Source organism: Oryx dammah, unplaced genomic scaffold, assembly GCF_014754425.2.
Source record: "Oryx dammah isolate SB20612 unplaced genomic scaffold, SCBI_Odam_1.1 HiC_scaffold_2, whole genome shotgun sequence".
NCBI lineage: Eukaryota > Metazoa > Chordata > Mammalia > Artiodactyla > Bovidae > Oryx > Oryx dammah.
Window position 1 is genome coordinate 4806693 of NW_024070186.1, and position 19653 is coordinate 4826345.

At 49.7% G+C, this 19653-nt stretch overlaps 1 protein-coding gene across 2 annotated transcripts in view; it reads right to left on the bottom strand.

The window, feature by feature from the left end:
- The window catches only part of BTD (biotinidase), a 60690-nt gene that overhangs the window by 13043 nt on the left and 27994 nt on the right, over nucleotides 1-19653 (bottom strand). For both annotated transcript variants that reach the window (XM_040263709.1, XM_040263717.1), the window contains exons 2-3: nucleotides 8620-8890; nucleotides 3267-3416 (exon numbers count right to left, since the gene is read on the bottom strand). In XM_040263709.1, the coding sequence (XP_040119643.1) occupies nucleotides 3267-3416; nucleotides 8620-8874 (405 nt within the window). In that variant the 5' untranslated portion in view covers nucleotides 8875-8890. The remainder of the gene's footprint in view (nucleotides 1-3266; nucleotides 3417-8619; nucleotides 8891-19653) is intronic.

A 19653-nucleotide genomic window follows, 5' to 3' on the forward strand; every position in this document is an offset into this window, starting at 1 on the left:
AAATGGAAAGATACTCCATGCTCTTAGATTGGAAGAATTAATTTTGTTAAAATGGCCATATTACCCAAGGCAATCTACAGATTTAATGTGATCCCTAACAAATCATTCACATTTTTCACAGAACTTGGACAGATAACCCTAAAATTTATATAGAATCATAAAAGGCCCAGAATTGTCAAAGCGACACAGAAAAAAAAGAATGAAGCAGGAGGCATAGCCCTCCCACACTTTAGACAAGACTACAAAGCTACAGTAATTAAAACAGGGTGGTCTTAGCACAAAAATAAACATGGATCAGTGGAACAGAAGAGAGAGCCCAGAAATAAACCCACATACCTATTGTCAACTAACCTTCGACAGAGGAGGCAAGAATATACAACAGAGAAAAGACAGTCTCTTTAGGAAGCAGTGTTGGGGAAGTCAGACAGCCACATATAAGTAAATCAATGACCTTCACACCATACACAAAGAAAACTCAAAATGGCTTAAAGACTTAAATATAAGACATGACACCATAAAACTCCTAAAAGAGAACGTAGGCAAAACATTTCCTGACATGAATTGTACCAGGGCTGTCTTAGGTCAGTCTCCCAAGCTGAGGGAAAAAAACACAAAGTCAAACAAATGGGACCTAATCAAACAGCTTTTCTACAGCCAAGGACACAATACAAAAAGTCAGCCTATGGACCAGGAGAAAATATTGCAGATGATGTGACAGACGATGGTTCAATTTCCAAAATACACAAACAGCTCATACAATGGAATGACAATAAAAACCCAATTGAAAAATGGCCAGAAGACCTAAATAGACATTTTTCCAAAGAAGACACATACAGACGGCCAACAGGCACAGGAAAAGATGTTCAACATTGCTAGTTATTAGAGAAAGGCAAATCAAAACTACAATGAAGTGGTGCCTCACTCCAGTCAGAATGGCCATCATTAAAAAGTCTACAAATAACAATTTCTGGAGAAGGTACGGAGAAAGGAGAATGCTCCGACACTGGGTGGGAATGTAAATTGGCGTGGCCACTGTGGGAAACGCATGGAGGTTCCTCAAAAAACCACAGGGATTTCCCTGGTGGCCCAGCGGTTAAGACTGTGCCTTGCAATGCAGGGAATGCGGGTTTGATCCCTGGTTGAGGAACTAGGATTCCACAGGCCACAGAGCAACTAAGCCCGTGACTAGTGTGCCATGACTAGTGAGCCCGCGAGCAGCAACTAGAGAGTCTCTGTGCTGCAAGGAAAGGTCCCACCGGACACAACAAAGATCCCACGTGCAGCAACCAAGATCCAGCACAGCCAGATGACCCAGCAAGCCCACTCCTGGGCGTGTACCTGGAGAAGACTAATCCCGAAAGACACACACTCCCCGACGTTCACAGCAGCACTACTCACAATAGCCAAGACACGGAAGCAACCTAAGCGTCCACTGACTGACAAAGGGATAAAGAAGATGTGGTACGCATACACAGTGGGCTGTTACTCAGCCATGAGAATGGAGTAACGCCACGTAATACAACAGGGATGGATGCAAGAGTTGATCAGAGTAAGTGAGGTGAGTCAGAAAGAGAAAGGCAAGGACCACGCGCTATCACTTGGATGTGGAATGTAAAATAGGACACAAACGAACTTATCTCTGAAACGGCTCCTCAGGTGGCTCAGACGGTAGAGCAGGAGACCTGGGTTCGATCCCCAGGTTGGGAAGATCCCCTGGAGAAGGAAATGGCAACACACTCCAGTGTTCTTGCCTGGAAAATCCCACAGATGGAGGAGCCTGGTAGGCTACAGTCCATGGGGTCACAAAGAGTCAGACACGACTGAGTGACTTCACCGGATGAAACAGAAACAGACTCGCAGATACAAAGGACAGACTTGCAGTGGCCGGGGAGGTGGGGTGCGGGCTGCAGGAGAGGTGGACTGGGGGTGTGAGGTTAGCAGGTGCAAACTACCATCTATAAGACAGACAGACGGGATCCTACTATACAGCAGAGGGAACCATGCTCAATATCCTGTGATAAACCAAAACGAGAAAACATAAAAAACAGTGTATGTGTAAATGAACCACTTTGCTGTACAGCAGAAATTAACACATGGTTTTCCAGCGGTCACGTATGGATGTGAGAGTTGGACTGTGAAGAAGGCTGAGCGCCAAAGAATTGATGCTTTTGAACCGTGGTGTCGGAGAAGACTCCTGAGAGTACCTTGGACTGCAAGGAGATCCAACCAGTCCATTCTGAGGGAGATCAGCCCTGGGATTTCTTTGGAAGGAATGATGCTAAAGCTGAAACTCCAGTACTTTGGCCACCTCATGCGAAGAGTTGACTCACTGGAAAAGACTCTGATGCTGGGAGGGATTGGGGGCAGGAGGAGAAGGGGACAACAGAGGATGAGATGGCTGGATGGCATCACGGACTCGATGGGTGTGAGTCTGAGTGAACTCCGGGAGTTGGTGATGGACAGGGAGGCCTGGCGTGCTGCGATTCATGGGGTCGCAAAGAGTCAGACACGACTGAGCGACTGAACTGAACTGAAATCAACTGTACATCAATGAAAAAACTTTTTAAAATAAAAATAACATCAGTATCTGCTGGATGCATAGACAAGAATATATTAATAGTTGGAGATGCATCCAATCATTTATAGTTTCCTCTAGAAATCAGGGTAGGATGGCAGATAGGGCGTGCTGAAGTGGACTTTAATTGTTTTCGTTTTTACAATAATTTTATTTATTGACTTTTGGTTGTGCCAGGTCTTTGTCCCTGGGAGGCCTTCTCTCCAGCCGCGGTGAGCGGGGGCTACTCTCTCTCTGGCGGCAGTGTCAGGCTTCTCGTTGCGGGGGCTTGGGGGCTTGGCCTTCGGTAGCCACGGTCCCCAGGCTCCGGAGTGCAGGCTCGGGAGCGCTGGCTCATGGGCAGAGCCGCTCCACAGCACATGGGGTCTTCCTGGACCGGGATCGAGCCTGCGTCTCCTGCAGCTGGATCCTTTACCACGGAGCCACCGGGGAAGCCCCGCTTTTTACACTTCGGTTTGATCTGTTGTTCTAGCATACATTCACGCATTCCTTGGTGACTGAAAACCAGAATGAGCCTCAGGTGAGTAAAGGCCTCGTAGTAGCAGACATTCTCTAACTGTGCGGCACAGGGAGCTTGGGCTTGGTTTTCAGGATCCAAAGGGCTCTGCACATCCTGGCTCCTGGCCCCTGGCCTGGCCCAGCTCTGTGTGCCTCCTGCCCCCTTAGGAGGGAAGCCAGGCCCCTCACTTACCTCCGTGTCATTGAAGCGGTGGGGCTCCAGGCACGGGTTCCACCTGACCGAGTGGGGAGACGGCATGAAGTCCAAGAACGGGTAAATGGATGTCCTTGTAAAGTTGAATCCGTGGATGCCGTCTTCTGGAAACACTATGATCTGCGCACCCTGTAAGTCAAAACATCACAGGACAGTCTGTCAGCAGATGCTGGGAAGCAGCCCGCATCCTCCCACAGCTGTCCCGCAGCTGCTCGGAACCCGGGACCGGAGGGCCAGGGATCTGAGCCTTGGGGGGAACGGCTCACTGGGTCTGACTCTGAGGGAACCAGGGACGAGCCTGGGGCTGGTCAGGGGTGGAGGGGACGGGTGAGCCAGGCTGGAGGGGCCGGGGTGGTGCCCTGGGGGCTGCCGCGGGAACTACAACAGGCCCTGAACGCCGTGCTCAGCACGCGCGCCACCGGCAGTCCAGCGGCTTTCAGCCTTCACTGCGCTTCTCCGTCAGGCAGGGGAGCTTCTGAAAACACACTGGCTGTTCCGGGGTGATCCGGCAGCCCGTGTCCAGAGTCTGCTTCTGTCGGCTGTGAGCAGGGTCCCAGGGACAGAGTTTGTCTACAGGGCCCCAGGTGACTGCGCAGCAGAGGTGGGGCCGCCCTGGGCTCGGGGGTCAGGGTTGAGCTGATTTCAGCATAGGAACCAGGACTGGGCTCCAACTTGCGTTTCTCTCCCTGGGAGTTAGGAGACTCCGCTTAGAGCCCTGGGCCCCTTACAGGCCTCTTCACACCTAGGGCAGCCCCGGGGGGATGGCAGCCACCTGAGACAGCCCGAAGGGACAGGGCCGGGCCCGGCCCTTCACAGCCGCTCTCTGCTTACTGGGCTGAAGGTGCCAAGCCTGGAGCCTCAGCCAATGCGAGTGGTGGCAGAGGGCAGCCGGGCAGGCACGAGTCATCGAGAGTAACAGGCGATCTGAGTCACTGATTTCCGGAATGCACTGCACACCCTTATAACTTTTTCCTGGCTATATAAAACCCATGAAAGCTTATTTGTAGAACATTTGGAAAACAGAAATTATAAAGGAAGAATGAAGATAGGAATTGCTAACATCCTGATTTCATTTTTCCCCCTCTCCGTCTATATGTGTGTGTGTGTGTGTGTGTGTGTGTATAATTGAGACAATAATAAACACACAGTTTTCTATCTTGATGCTCTCACTACAGAACCATCAAGACTACAAAGATGCCGGGACTTTCCTGGAGGTACAGCGGGTAAGAATCCGCCTGCCAACGCAGGGGACGGGTTCAGTCCCTGGTCTGGGAAGATTCCCCGTGCTGCAGAGCAGCTGAGCCCCAGCACCATGACGACTGGGCCCATGCTCTCTGGAGCCTGCAAGCGCCGAGTACCCAGCTCGAGTGCTGCAGTTACTGAAACGTGAGTGCCTAGAGCCCATGCTCCGCAACAAGAGAAGCCACCTCAATGAGAAGCCCGCACACCCGCAACAGAGAGTCAGCCCTGCTTACCACAGTTAGAGACAGCCTGTGTGCAGCTGTGACAGTCCAGAGCAGCCAGAAGTAAATAAAATTATTATTTAAAAAAAAACTGCAAAGACACCTTCAGAAATATCACTTGTATTAGACACTGGATAATATTTAAGAAGACACCACAGTTTATCCTCTGTTGCTGGACATTTGAATTGCTCCCAACTTTTTGTAATAAAGAGATAACTGTGGTGACCATCTGCCTACAGGGTACTCCAAACACTTTCTGGGTGAGCACTGTACACAAATCTTTGATTGGAGCTCTGGTTATTTCTTCACAAATAAAAGCTTTATAAGCATAAAGCTTTATAAGTGAAAATACTGAGTGTCAAACATAGGAAAAAAATTTAAATTCTTAACATACATTGCCAAATACCCTTCCAGAAAGATCATAGCAAAATTCATTCCCTCCAGCAGAAAATGCATTCGGTCATCTTACTGCACATTAGAAAGGAAAATTATCGCAAACTTAGAAATAAACAAGATGAAGAATGTGTCTACATTCTTTTATATGTATATGTTTCCACAATACAGCAGAGTACTGACTGACAAGCACATTCGAGGACCGTTTATCTAGTGAATGTACCATTGTTTGCCTTTGCTATGTAACAAAACATCACCCTAAAGATGATGTTTTATTGCCCCGTAGGACTAAAGAATCCGCCTGCAATGCGGGAAACCTGGGTTAAATCCCTGGGTCGGGAAGATCCCCTAGAGGAGGGCATGGCAACCCACTCCAGTATCCTTGCCTAGAGAATCCCACGGGCAGAGGAGCCTGGCGGGCTTCAGTCCACGGGGTTGCAGAGAGTCAGACACGACTGAGCGACTAAGCGCAGCGCGTCACGGGGCAGCATTAGCCGGTTTGCATCTGTCAGCAGATTCATTTCCACGTCTGACTGATGGATACACTCACACCTCTTCCTCGAATTCTCTTTTTAGCCAGCTTTACCACTCCTTGGTTAATCAATGAGTTAAATCAAAGCTCTGACACATGTCCATTCTTCTCTGTGTGTAAGAGTCACGTTTCTAACTTTTTGCAAATTATACTTGGACAAATGTTTTCCTTTATTAAAAACTAAAGCTTTGAAAGCACTGAATGGTTACCTGTGGAAAGTAACACTTATGTAGATCTATTAATACTAAATTGCATTTCCTAACTACACGCCTGCCAGGCATGAGGACTCAGACTGGAGCAGAGGCAGAACTCGGGCTCTGATGCCTTCTAGGAAGCACTCTGCACATCTGACGAAGGGCTTGAGCAGTTTCCTGGTAGACCAGTGAGCCCGAGAACTCCTGAGGAATCCCGAGTGCCAACCCAGGTGAACTCCCAGCCTGATACCTTTAGCATGACTCCTTTTCTTCACTGTAAACGCCTTTGTCAAGGGAGAACTCTTTCAGTTGGCCTGCCCTTATAGCTTGTTTGATACAAAACTTTGACACACACTTGGCATCAACCTGTCTTAGAGGTGACTTTAACACATATAGCCACGTAGGGGAGCCAAGATGTCTGTAAATCCTAAAAATGACCAGATCAACAGCTTTATCCCTGCTCCTGGACCACAAGCAGAGATGGAATGACGTCTGCAGCCAGTATACGTTTAATAAAAACATGTTACATGTTTCATTCGGGTGCAGGTGATGAAAAGGCAGGGATATTGCAGTCACGGTCTCTGGGTTTCAGTACGGCATCTGCCAAATGTCTCAGTGTGGTTTTGTGGACAGGATGGAGGGAAAGGGGGTGACATTTCAGCACGGTGCAAGCCAACGCCCCCCGTGCAGAGAATGGATCTGTGTCAGGAGAAGGCCTGGGGGCATGGCCTGGGATGTTTTCACACCAACTTCAGGGAAGACTGAGACAAGGTGTGTCCAGGAGGCGTGAACCATGCGAGTGACGGTGACTGACACGCAGGAGGCCCGTGTGCATCCCCAAGTAACTGACACGGGGGACGCCTGTACGCATCCCCAAGTAGCCCCAGGCTGGAGGGATGAAACTTAAAGGCACAGATGGGAGGCTTTGCTATCAGGTTAAATCAATTAACCTTACATGGATGGCATGGCCTTGGCAGTGTGTATGCCTGTGCGAAAAGGGCTCGGGGGCTACAACTGACAGCAAGTGCCTGGCGAGCCCACAGCGAGATGTAACTGTGAAAAGCTTCTCATCTGGGGACAACACTGAGAATGGAGACAGGTCTGCTCCGTCCTGCCCTCAACAGAGCTGTGCGCAGTTCAGGGTATTGGGCAACCCAGAAAGCCTTGGGGGAAGGGCTGGAACCGCCTCTCTCCAGGAGCTGTGGATGGGCCTGGGGAGAGACCCCCAGTGGGCCTGGGGGAGATCCCAATGGGCCTGGGGACAGATCCCGATGGGCCTGGGGACAGATCCCGATGGGCCTGGGGGAGATCCCGGCCGTGACAGCCAGGCTGCAACCTGGGGGAGGCAAAGTGGGTGCGTGGGTGGGGTTCAGTCTGTCCTGTTGGGCTCGGAGGACAGGGCGATGGGCGGCAGTGGCAGGGAGGCTGACTCGCTCATGGAAAGAAAGCTCTTTCCCAGGAGTTTCCACCATCTCAAGTGGACGGTGAGCCCTGGGCCCTGGAGGCGTACAGGGCTGGGCATTGGGTTGGGAACAGAGGAGGAGGGTCACCCATCAGAAGCAGGAAGACGCGGCCTTTAGGTGCCCTTCCAACATCAGTGTGCTGTGCTACAGGCCGCATGTCAGAACGTGGCCAGGGAGGGCTGGCCACCCTGTGCAGGGGCGGGGGGCTGCTTGGGCAGGTGGTCTGCCCCCGACCTCACAGGCACGGGGCTCTGCCCCCAGGGGGTCCCCGCCTGTCCCCAAGAGTGGGGCGTCCTTCAGCAGCCCCTCTGGTCCTACCCCCCCGGCCCTCCCTCCAGTCAGTACCCCCCTCCTTCCCCAGCACAGAGGTGGCACCAGTCCACTCTGTCCGCTGGGCTCAGTTCTGTCTGGACCGGGCCCTCGGGCTGCTCAGGGTCCAGCACGGGGACCAGCAATGAGCCCCCCGCGTCGTCAGGAGGCAGCAAGCCCGCTCCGGGGTGGCTCCCTGCTGCAGTTAGACTCTGAAAGCCTCCGAGAGCGGGAGGGGCTGGCGGGTGGGCAGCTTTGCGGTGTTTCTGCACTGTCTTCCTACCGGGGGCGCCTTTAGGAGAGCCAAGGCCCCTGCCTGCACCCTGGCCCACTCTGTGCACGTGGGAGCTGCCAGACACCCAGTTGGTTTAGCAGCCCCCACGTGTGATAACCAGGGGCCTGGCCTGCAAGTCCCCCAGGCGGGAGGGGAAGCATCACCTGGGGATCTTACAAAATTATAGATTCTGACTCTGCAGGTCTAGGACGGGCCCCGCGTTCTGCATTGCTCACGGGCTCTGGTGGGCAGGCTGATGCTGCTGGTCTGCAGACCGCCCTCTGAATAGCGGGCCTCTAGCTCCCTGATGCAGCTCAGTCCTGAGTATTCTTTGGAAGGACTGATGCTGAAGCTGAAACTCCAATACTTTGGCCACCTGATATGAAGAATTGACTCATTGAAAAAGACTGTGATGCTAGGAAAGATTGAAGGCAGGAGGAGAAGGGGATGAGAGCGGATGAGATAGTTGGACGGCATCACCAACTCAATGGACATGAGTTTGGGTGGACTCCAGGAGTTGGTGAGGGACAGGGAGGCCTGGTGTGCTGCAGTCCATGGGATCACAAAGAGTTGGACACGACTGAGAGACTGGACTGAACTGAGCCACCTAATTCCTTCAGCTCAGCGCTCTGGGTCTGATTTCCCAGAGGGGCTGCGGGGGACCACCGACCCGGGGCCAGCCCGCCCTGTTGAGCATGCCTTGCCTTTTGGGCGGCGGTCATCACTTGCTGCTCGTAGATGTCGAGGTTCCGATGCATGAGCTCCAAGGCCTGCTTGCGGCTGGTGAGGGCCAGCGGGTCGGGACTCAGGAAGGATCGGTGCTCGTACACGGCGGCCACGTAGTGGGCAGCCTGGTGGGGCTCGGCTGGACAGCCCTCCTCGGCCGGGCCGCCTGGGACGGCCACAGCCAGGCAGCAGCTGCACAGGAGAAGGGCCAGCTGCCAGCCGGCTCTGGACATGGCGCCGCTGGTCAGTCTAGAAGGGGAAGGGGTGAGGAGAGAACAGCTGAGGCCAGGATCCTCCCAGGACCGGGACTTCCACAGATGCGATTCATTATTCCTGGCAAACTAGACGTACCCGCCAGGATGCTGCAGCTCAAAGGGTTTGCTTCAAGTTCCTAATAAAAGGGTGTGTGTTTCTCTCCAAACATGGAGCGATGGCCCTTTAACAAAATGGCTCCCTGTGTTAACCGTCTGGCTCAGAACATTTCCAAAACAGACCCAGTGTTCGCCGCGATTGTTTCCCCAGCAGGACTCTTCTAGCCGCAGGCTTCAGATTTAGGCGATAATAACTAGTCTAACGGTTTTACATCATGCTGTGACGTACCCCCACGCCCCACAGCCTGCCCTCCATACGCCCTGTCACGCTGCGGGTCAGCTGTCCATACCGGCTGGGATGGTCGTGGTCCTCAAAGTACAGCTCAGCTACCCAAGCCATAAACCCTGATGCATCACAACTCTCCCTGCCTTTCTTTGGTTGGTAGTGAATATTTATACACTTCTATAAAGGCTTATATATAAGCCTCCCCTTAGCCAGTACAACAGTCTTTAACTTGGTGCAGAGAAACTGCGGACTTCTACTTAAACGCCAGTTTATAGACGGGCTAAAAGAAGTCTGCCATCACAGCACGACTTCCTTCACCCCGCCTTGAACTTGAGAACTGCCATCATACACTGTGACTTTTTCTACTTCTGTCTCTGGGATTTCCAAAACTCCTGGTTTTTTTTTTAAAAAAAAAAAAAAGCATACTCATTTGGAAATTAAAATCCTTCAGCAGTAATAAAATGAAACTTTTTGAAAATAAATGAGAATTTTCTGGAAAGGAAACTCAGCTTTCTAGCTCCTACTGTAAGAGATTAGAAGTAAATCATATCACTTACAATGACACTTCTGTGTGTGCCTTTTCCCCCCAAGAACAGGAATTTTAATTTTTAATAGTTATGTGTCACTGGGCATTTTTACACACAGTTCTGCCTTGAAAATCGACCTGGCCTGGCAGCCAAAGCCCCTCCCCTGGCACACAGATTTGCCGGGTGGTGCCAAGGCCGGGCCCTGTGCTCAGCGGAGATGTGCCCAGGCTGACCAACCACCCAGGAATCCAGCTAGATGTCAAGACAGCAGAAACGGATCAAGAAACCATGTTCTGCTCCTTAATGAGAAAATGACGTCCCGCCCAAGTCTGACTCAGAGCCCCGGTGCTTGCATTCCAAAACCAGACTCTCCAGGCGCCGCAAATTTCCTTTTCTTGCAACAAAAGTTCCAAAAACAAAAGCAACCGTAACTATTTTCAGCAGCAGCCCAGGCTCTGGGTGCTCAGTCAGAACCCCGGACTCAGAGACTGCTCCGGCCAGGCGGCACGCCTTTCCCCCCCTGCCCTGGCCCCTCGCAAACTGCTCCTCCTTCCCTGGGGAATAAAGGGTCCACCCAAACACCAGGCCCCGGTGCACTGCCGCGTAGGGAGGTCAGAACAAGGGGCCTTTGAGCCCGAGGTCAGGAGCTTTTGAGCAGAAACAGAAGTGCAATTGATAAGCTTTCGTACTTGAGTTTTGTTTCTGAAGATCGGCAAGGAATAATTTTTAAAGTCTCAAAATCTGTTTAACATTCCAGGTCTGGTTTCAGAATGATGATAATGGAGAGTGGTTTGTGGGGGGATACTTTCATCTTCAAAGTCACATTCACAATGTAAGGCCATGGCCTCCCCGAGTGAGTGAGTGAGTGAAAGTCGCTCAGTCGTGTCCGACTCTTTGTGACCCCATGGACTATAGGATCCATGGAATTCTCTAGGCCAGAATACCAGAGTGGGTAGCCGTTCCCTTCTCCATGGGATCTTCCCAACCCAGGGATCGAACCCAGGTCTCTCCCTAAGAGGGAGGAAAACGAGGCCCGTGAGGGGGTACGTGGGGGGCAGATGACCCGGGGCCAGGTGGGGGCAGGTCAGGAGGCCCTGGAGCAAGGGTGCTGTTGCAGGGCCCTCCTTTCTCAGCTAAGGGCTGCCCACCGATGGGGGAGGCAGAACCTTTGTTTACGTCTCAGGGACTGCAATCCGGCAAAGCAAGGAACTCACAGAACTGGCATGGTATCACCTTTCTTTCTATTTTGAGAAAACAAATTTAGATTCTTTACAAAAGGAGCCATCATTTCTGCATGAACAGAAGTCAGTCAGGAATGCGCGCTTAGGCAGACTCAGCCAGGTAGTCACACGCTCCCAAGGAAGTAAGCCTACTGAGGTGGCAGAGAATGAGTCATTCGGGTAAAAATGGGCACCACAGTGTCCCTGCTGCAGAGGGCGCCACCGCAGACGTTTTAACCGAATCCTTCACGTGGCAGGAGCTCTGAAAGGCAGGGCTGGGGGGCGGCCAGGATGCGAGGGGCCCCGGAGTTGGCTCGGGAGCCATGCCCGTGGCTGAGGGGCGGGGGGCTCCCCGGGAATACCAGGGCCCTAGAGTCAGGAGGTTTCTGGTGGCCCAGCAACTGACCCCCGTGCAGAGCTGGGCAGGGCCTGGACCCTGAACACAGAGGTGGCTGGAGGCCTGTGTTCAGTCTGAAGAGCGAGCTACGAGCCTCCTTTCATCATAAGCACTGGACGTAAGACGAGAATCCAGGAAGGGCCCGGCGTGGAGGGGTCACTGAAGCGACACCTGACTCCCACCCCCCGCTTCCCGTGCCCCCTGAGCCGGCGGGGAGATGGCAGGGCCGGCGGACACGCACTTCAATGTCCGCGTGACACCTGCCTGTGCCAGATGCAGGCGCTGGCCTCAAGGACCCGGTGGTGAAGGTGCCCAGCCCTTCCAAGTGAACTACTCCCCACCACGTGTCTGCCACAGTCCACACAGAGGGTCCCTCACTCGCAACTTTATGATGCTGCGAAAGCCGTATGCTTTCAGCAGAGACCGTGCTCGGGCTTCAGAACGGGGGCCTGCCTAGCGACCCTCTCTCAGCCTGCGCAGGGCAGACTGGACCCTAAGATCACGAGGCTGAGCGACCCCCACACCTTGTGCTGTTTCTCCCTTCCAGTAGCTGTTCCAGAAATCCCGTGAGACGTTCCACCCTTTATGACAAACCAGGCCTGGGGTTAGAGGTTTCTGCCCAGCTGCAGACTATCGTGAGTGCTCCGGGCATAGGAGGTGGGCTGGGCGTGCGGAGTGCACCCTCTACCTTCAGATCTTTCAACTGATGACGAGTTTATTGGGACATTAATCCCACTGCTATTGCCCTGCGGACTGCACTTCACGCAGCAGCTGGCACTAAGTAGGAAGGAAAGATAGAGACGGGAGAGGACAGGGAGGGCCGGGGCGGGGCAGGTTTTAGACCAGGAAGGACTCAAAGAGACCCTGGGATCTGAAGAAGGTACGGGAGGAGGGCTGCGGACTCCTGGCGGGGAGAAGGCTCCCAGGCAGGGCTGCTTGGTTAAAAGGGCCAAGTGGGGGCTTTGGGGGTGGCTCGGGAAACAGCCAGAGGAGCCGAGGGCTGGGAGGCGGCGGAAAATGAAGTCAGAGGGCTCCAACGGGCAGCTTCCCCAGCGGTGCCCCCTCCTCTGGCCCCTTCTCCACGGAGATCCAGGTAGAGCCTGATCCAGGTAGAGCCTGAGCCTCTCAGAGCCGCTCCTCTGCTCAGAATCTCCCGGTGACTCCCGGCGCCCCCACAGGGAGAGCCAGAGCGCTCGCAGACCCGACAGGAAACGGCAGCCGGGGTGGAGGGATTCCTTCACGCCAGCATCCTCACCTGCCCACTGCCTACAGAAGCCTCCGCTTCTCATTTCAGAAGGAAGCATGCTCCCCGGATGCTCATTCTGCTCGGGAAAGTTCCTGCGATTCATGAGGGAAAGCAATCAAAGCCTTAAATCATGACGTGGAAATCGATTTTGTGGAAATTTGGTAACACGTCAATCACGAGATATTTTTACACACAAGGAACGTGGATTTTCCATCTTGCTACATGAGTCACTTTGATAATTAGCTGTGTTTCCTTCCTAGCCTTGCTATTACAGTAGTGTCTTTTGCAATAAAATGAAAGGATTATTATGAAGGTATTCTTAATAAGATAATTTCAGAGGCGGGTATATACCTTTAACATTTTATATATAGATGTCTTGATTGTTTTCATAAAAGAGCTTGTCACTTTTCACTTGCCGGGGAGAATAATAGGCCCCTTATTGGGAAAGAGGCAGGAAGAGTTGGCAGAGGAAATGTTACATCCCGTGGAACAAAGCGGGACCAGCTAAGTCATCAGGAACAAGCAGAACAGACTTCTGCATGTGTCCAAACAGGACTCCAAGAAAAACACTGTGAAGCTCTAGTTTTAAACCTGTTCTCATGAATTTTGTGATTTCCCTAAGTCCTTTCACATAAGTAAGTACAAGCATCTCTTAAGTCAGACAGAGGAGAAATATGACATCCCTTATATACAAAATCTAAAAAGAAACGATACAAATGAATTTATTTACAAAACAGAAACACACTCACAAACTATGAGAACTCATGGTTGTGGGGGATGGGAGTGGGAGGATGGAGGGAAGGGACAGTTAGGGAGTTCGGGATGGACATGGACACGCTGCTGTATTTTAAATGGAGAACCAACAAGGACCCACTGTAGAGCTCAGGGAACTCTGCTCCTTGTTAGGTGGCAGCCTGGATGGGAGGGGAGTTTGGGGGAGAAGGGATACATGTCTGTGTACGGCTGAGTCCCTTTGCTGTCCACCTGAAACCATCACAACGTTGCTAATCAGCTATACTCCAATAGAAATTTTTAAAAATAATTTTTTTAAAGAAATAATGCCTAGGGCTGATTCATGTTGAGGTTTGACAGAAACAGCAAAATTCTGTAAAGCAATTATCCTTCCATTAAAAGAAGAAAAAAAGAAAGAATGCCCATCTCCACCTAATTTATATAATCTGAATTTAAAGAAACCCCAAGGAGAACTTCGTTACCCTATCCGGAAAGACTCCTCTTCTCAGTCTGGCCACTGACAGGCCCTGGAGCAATGTAAAGCCCCACAGCAGTGGAGCTCAGGTTCCTGCCAATTTCCACCACCCCAGTGCCTCAGGGTGAGGGTGGTGCTGGGGTTCAAGGCTGAATTCACATGGGACAGTGAGTAAATTACCAGGAACTTCAGGCTAAACTGGTAGGTCGTGATTTCCCTTAAAAAACGATCCAGCTGTTCTCACCAAACAAGAGAAGGACACACAGAAGTATAACCACGGGCCAGGCCTTGGACTGGCACCTCTTTCTGTCCCCTGCAGTCATTTCTCATGGAACCCCCACTGAGCAATCACAGACCACTTGAACTGAACCTTTTCCTCAAATGGGATACTATCTCTATAACTGAAGGCAAAACCGCCGCCTGGAACGCGCGGGTGTTGAATGAATGGAAGAAGGCTTTTTTTTTTCCCTCCTGTGCAGAGAAGATGGCTCCGGGCCTGCAGCTGCCACCCTGTGGGCAAACTGGGTACCACCGTCAGCGTGAGTGACAGTGGGTCCTTCTTAAGAAGTAAGCGGGTGTTTTCCCCCTCCTTTCCTTCTCCCTTTCATTTCTAACATTTCACCTATCTCGTTTACAGTGAAAAAACTAGAAAGCATTTGATTTTCCAAGATTGGGGTCTCATGAAAGCTATTTTTTTTTTACTCTGTGATGTTCCTAGGACCTATTGCCTCTTCTGTATTCACAGGTGCTAAGTTAGCTGCGATTTCTAACAGCTGTGAGTAGGTGTGCACAGCAACACAGCCCACTGCAGACGCACAGGACTGTCCACAGGGAAATCTGGTCAAGGTAAAGCTCTACAGGGACTCCTTTATACGGACGCCGCCTTGCGTTTCACAGTGCATGCTAACATTTTCAAACCACTTTAGCATCCGCTGTTTCATTTTATCATCCTGTCACACAAAGCAAGAAAAGCAGATGGTAAGACTCCACTTTCCCGGTGAGGGAGTCCTCCAGGACCAGTTAGTGGTGACGAGAGAGAAAGCAGCTCTCCTGGCTCCGGGTCCAGCCCTCCCAGTGCACGTTCAAGACAAGGGTAGTTTATCAGAACTTCAAAGACCGCGGGAGTGTCTTCAATGCAGTTGCAGCAGAATTCAACAGAAATTCACAGCACCCTCCCATGAGAGAGTATGGGTTGTCAGACCAGAGCAGGGGTTCTCAAACATGGGTCAGATGCAGGGACACCCGCAGGGCTTTAACACAGAGTTCCAGGGGCCCTGTTCCTGGGAGTTTTAACTCAGCAGCTCTGGGGTAGGGCCCGAGAATATGCATTCTTCTAACAAGTTCCCGGGTGATGGTGGCGCTGATCCTCCTAGCCTCGGTCACCTGGAGAACCACTGGGCTGGAGGGTAAAGGCAGGTCCATTCTGTCTCTGTCTTCCGCTCACATCAATGAAAAATGTGAGCCAGAACCATCACCTTTATTCCTCAGGTGCCTTTCCAACAGCGCTGAGACAATGTGGGCAGATTTCAGTGTTTCCACCATATTACTGAAAATGAGCAGCAAAGTAAACAATCAAATTGGAGGTGGGGGGAGTCCCCAAAACAATCTGATCCAGGTCAGTTAAAGGATTCAGTGCTTGTCTTTGCCTCAACAGGAACATCACAGTAGAACCAGATTGTTGCTGATTTTCACATGTTGAAAGTTCTTGATTTTAAAAGAATAAAACAGGGGTAATAGATAGATACTCCATTCGGTAATTTCATAAGATGAATAAAGAAATATGTAGAAATACAATAAAATAAATTATATATTTATAAATTTAAATAAATTTTAATTTTTAATTTTAAACATTTATAAACAGTATACATTCATAAATAAATAGATAACCTGAAAAATCTTCCAGCTATATTCTGCAAAAATGTACCAGATTTCTTTTCAAAAACTTATCTGAAATCTTTGGGAGCCAAAACTGAATTGCTGAGACCTCTTCAACTGTGGTTCATAGACCTCGGCCAAGGGAGCAGGGCGAGCTCGGAGCAGCCGTGCGTCCCCACTCTCCACCTGTGCGTCCTTACTCTCCACCTGTGCGTCCTCACTCTCCACTGGTCTCGGGCCAGAGGAACAGCGCGGGCGCTTGTGGCGACCCTGCTCTTATGGGACAGCTATGACTTCCGGCTGGGCTTCACCTTCCCAGCCCTCCGGAACTGTCATCAAGGTCTCTGAAATAAGCCTCCGTGGCATCAGCAAAGAAGTGTCTTTCAAAGCCCTTGAGAAACGCCGCCCCCCACCTCCCATTTCTGTGTTGGACTACCTTCAATCAGAGTGGTCAGAAGAAGCACCTTTTAGAGAATGAGGCCCTGAAGGCTGGACACAAGAAGCGGACAGAAAGCATGATGGTCTAGAACCGCAGGTCAAATATTCAGGGAATATGTGCTCAGAAGTGGGCACAATGGAACGGCTCTTTGTGAATTAGGCGTATGGTGGACACGATATCCCTAAGGGCAAGACAGGACAAAGACCAGGACATCAAGGCTTGTCACTCCCGTGCTGGCGAGGGAGACACCCACATCACAGGGCCAGCAGGGTGGTGAGGATGCCCTGGGTGCAGACAGCAGAGAACAATGGAACCCATGGTCCCCAAGTCAAAAGAACAGTCCCTAATAGCACAGCCCAGAAACACTGAGAATGAACGACAGCAGGAAGAGTAAACGAAACAACAAAAAAGCTAAAGCAAAACAAAGCACGAGAGAACACCTGCCAAAGGCCACCTTCTACGGAGGGTGCATGAAGCATATACGGGAGAGAAACAGCTAAGCTCCCCAGGAGAGGAGCAGCGAAAAGCCGGCAAGTGGTCCTGATGTGTCAGTCCTGAGTGCTGTGGACGATGCACAAGCGTGGTGGCGTGATGCCGGTGACCCACCGCCAAGCAGAGCGCAGCACACAGTCCTGGGTGAGAGTGACCGGCTCACATGCGTGGCAGACAACTGGTTACCATCTCTGCTTTTGCTCTCCTGGAGGCACTGAACATGCCGTGCTTTGGATAGACTGGGAATTTTTTGTGTGCCTTTTTCCCTCTGGCAAGGGTCCTAGCTCAGCCATGACTACATCCTGGTACTAACACAAGTCCCATTGCCCTGGGCCATGCAGAGCGTCTGAGGGCAGACACCTGACTGACTGTTGCAGCTTTCCCAGTTGGGGAACTTTGGCCCAAGTTCCCCAAGCTTGTTGGTGCAACATTCCTCAGCACTCAGGGTGAAGCAGTGGAAAACAGTCTGGCTCTTTTGGGAAAGAGGCTACTCCTAAACTTGAAAGGGACCAATATCTAGAACCAGGATTCAATTCAAATTAATTCTGTCCAAAGGCCTACATTCTTTTTATGCCAACACACTCAGAATAACAAGAGGAAAAGTTTGACTGAATAAGTGATATTGGGATGACTGAATAACAATATGGAAATAAGTTTAAACACTTTACACCATACACAAACTCAAAATCAAGAGTTAAATATTAAGTGTTAGGAAAACCAGAATAAATTATAATTGGGCATCAGGGATTTGATGAAACAACTGTCTAAAATCTGAAGCAGTTAAAACAATAAAAGAAACAGATCAATAAATTAAAGTTTACATGCAAAATTAAACCTCAAGTCAACACTTACAAATAGGCAAGGAACAAGAACAGATTTAAAGAAGAAAACAAATTGTAAACGAACACTCTGAAAAGACTCTGAACTTATGTACAAAATAAACATTGACTTGTACAATTTTAAAATACTAAATTTGGACAAATAAACTAGTAAAGTGATAACAGTAATTTCTTATTGGGGAAAAAAGTTTGACAATTTGTATTATAAATCACAAACAGTATACTTCCGGGATTTTATCTTAAGAAGTCATTTAAATAAGAAGAAAGTCAAGTTGAAATGACAGCATACTATGGAAGTAAAGAATATGGGCTTTTGAGTTTTAGACTATCTGAGCTGAAATCCTGGCTCTGGGGCCTCCCTAGTGGTCCATTGGCTAGGACTTTGAGCTTTCACTGCTGAGGGGCCCAGGTTTGATCCCTGGTGGGAGCATTAAGATTCCATAAGTCATGCAATGCAGCCAAAATAAATAAATTCTTTAAAAAGGATCCTATAAGAAAAGCAAACTAAGATTATTTGCTAGCAAGCTGCCACAAAGCACGTAAACACTGTGACCAAAATGAAAAAAGCCCCAAACAATCGGTTTATAAGACAAAACACACAAAAAAAGACCAAACGCAAAATCATTTTTAAAAGGAAGAAAAAAGAGAGGAGGGGCAGGGGTGGAGGGGTAGAGAAAGGGGAAGAGAGAGGAGGGGGAGAAGGAGAAGGCGGGGGGCGGGAAATGAAATGTTATTTGGTAAAACTTAAGAGAGAAGCAGGAAAAGAAACACCATCAAATAAATTAAGGCACACTTCCAGTTACAAAATAAGTCCTGGGATGTAATGTACAGCTTGGTGACTATAGTTAATAATACTGTATTGCACATCTGAATGTTGCTGAGAAAGTAAATCTTAAAAAAATTCTCATCATAAAAAATACTTTCAACTATGTGTGGTGACAAGCTTGACTAGACTTACTGTGGTGATCACTTAGCAATGTACACAGATATCAAGCCGTGATGCTGTACATCTGAAACTAACATAATTTTACATGTCAACTACACCTCAATTTTTAAAATGAACTTAAATTTTTGAAAAAAAAAAAGAAAGAAAGAAAGTACAGAACAGCACAAAAGAATCTGAGATGCTGTAAATAATATACGTGACAAGGGGTCAAGAACGAGGAGCTGAGCAACATGAACGGAAATGTAGAATTGAAAAGGAGTCTGGAGGAAACGACAGATAGGGAGGGCTGGTGAATCAGAGCCAACATATACACAATTGGGAAATCCATAAAAGAAAAGGGAAATAAATGTACGGTGGAGACACCCTTCCCTGAATGCAGGTAGAAACTATGCTTTGCTTCCAACCAACAGAACATGGCGAAGGTGAACGGATTTCACATGTAGCTAAAATCTCAAATCAGCTAATTCTGAGTTATTTAAGAGATTATCCTGAGTGGGCCTGACCTAATCAGGTAAAGGACTTTAAAAAAGGAACTGGAGTCTTCCCTGGAGTCAGACGCTTTCTCTTCTCCTGTCCTTGAAGAAGAAAGCTACCAGGACTTCTACTGCTGCAAGGAAATTATTCTTCTAAACCCCTGTTGAGCTTGGAAGAGGACTCAGCCTTGGATGAGACTGTGAACCCAGCTGACATCTTCACTGTAGCCTTGGGAGGTCCTGCTCAAAGGGTGAGTTAAGCTTGCTCAGACACCTTGACCACTGAAACTGTGAGATGATAAATACGCTGTGTTTTAAGTTACTAAATGTGTGGTAACTTGTTACACATAGATAACACATAACAATACAATAATAGATAATGGAAGAGGGACGTTATTTGAAGATGCAACTGAAGAAAACTTTCCAGAAAGAAAAGCAGATTTGAACTTACATATTGAAAGAAGTGAAAGTGAAGTCGCTCAGTTGTGTCCAACTCTTTGCGACCCCATGGACTGTAGCCTATCAGGCTCCTCCGTCCATGGGATTTTCCAGCCAAGAGTGCTGGAGTGGATTGCCATTTCCTTCTCCAGGGGATCTTCCCGACCCAGGAAAGGACACACCAAAACTCAGGAAAGAAAGAAACAGAATCTCAACACCAGTACATCGTCTAGTAAGATTCCTGACCTTCAAAGACAAAGTGGGAGTCCCTTGGAAAGCCAAGTAAAATGATCAAGGGCATTAAAAAGGGCACAAA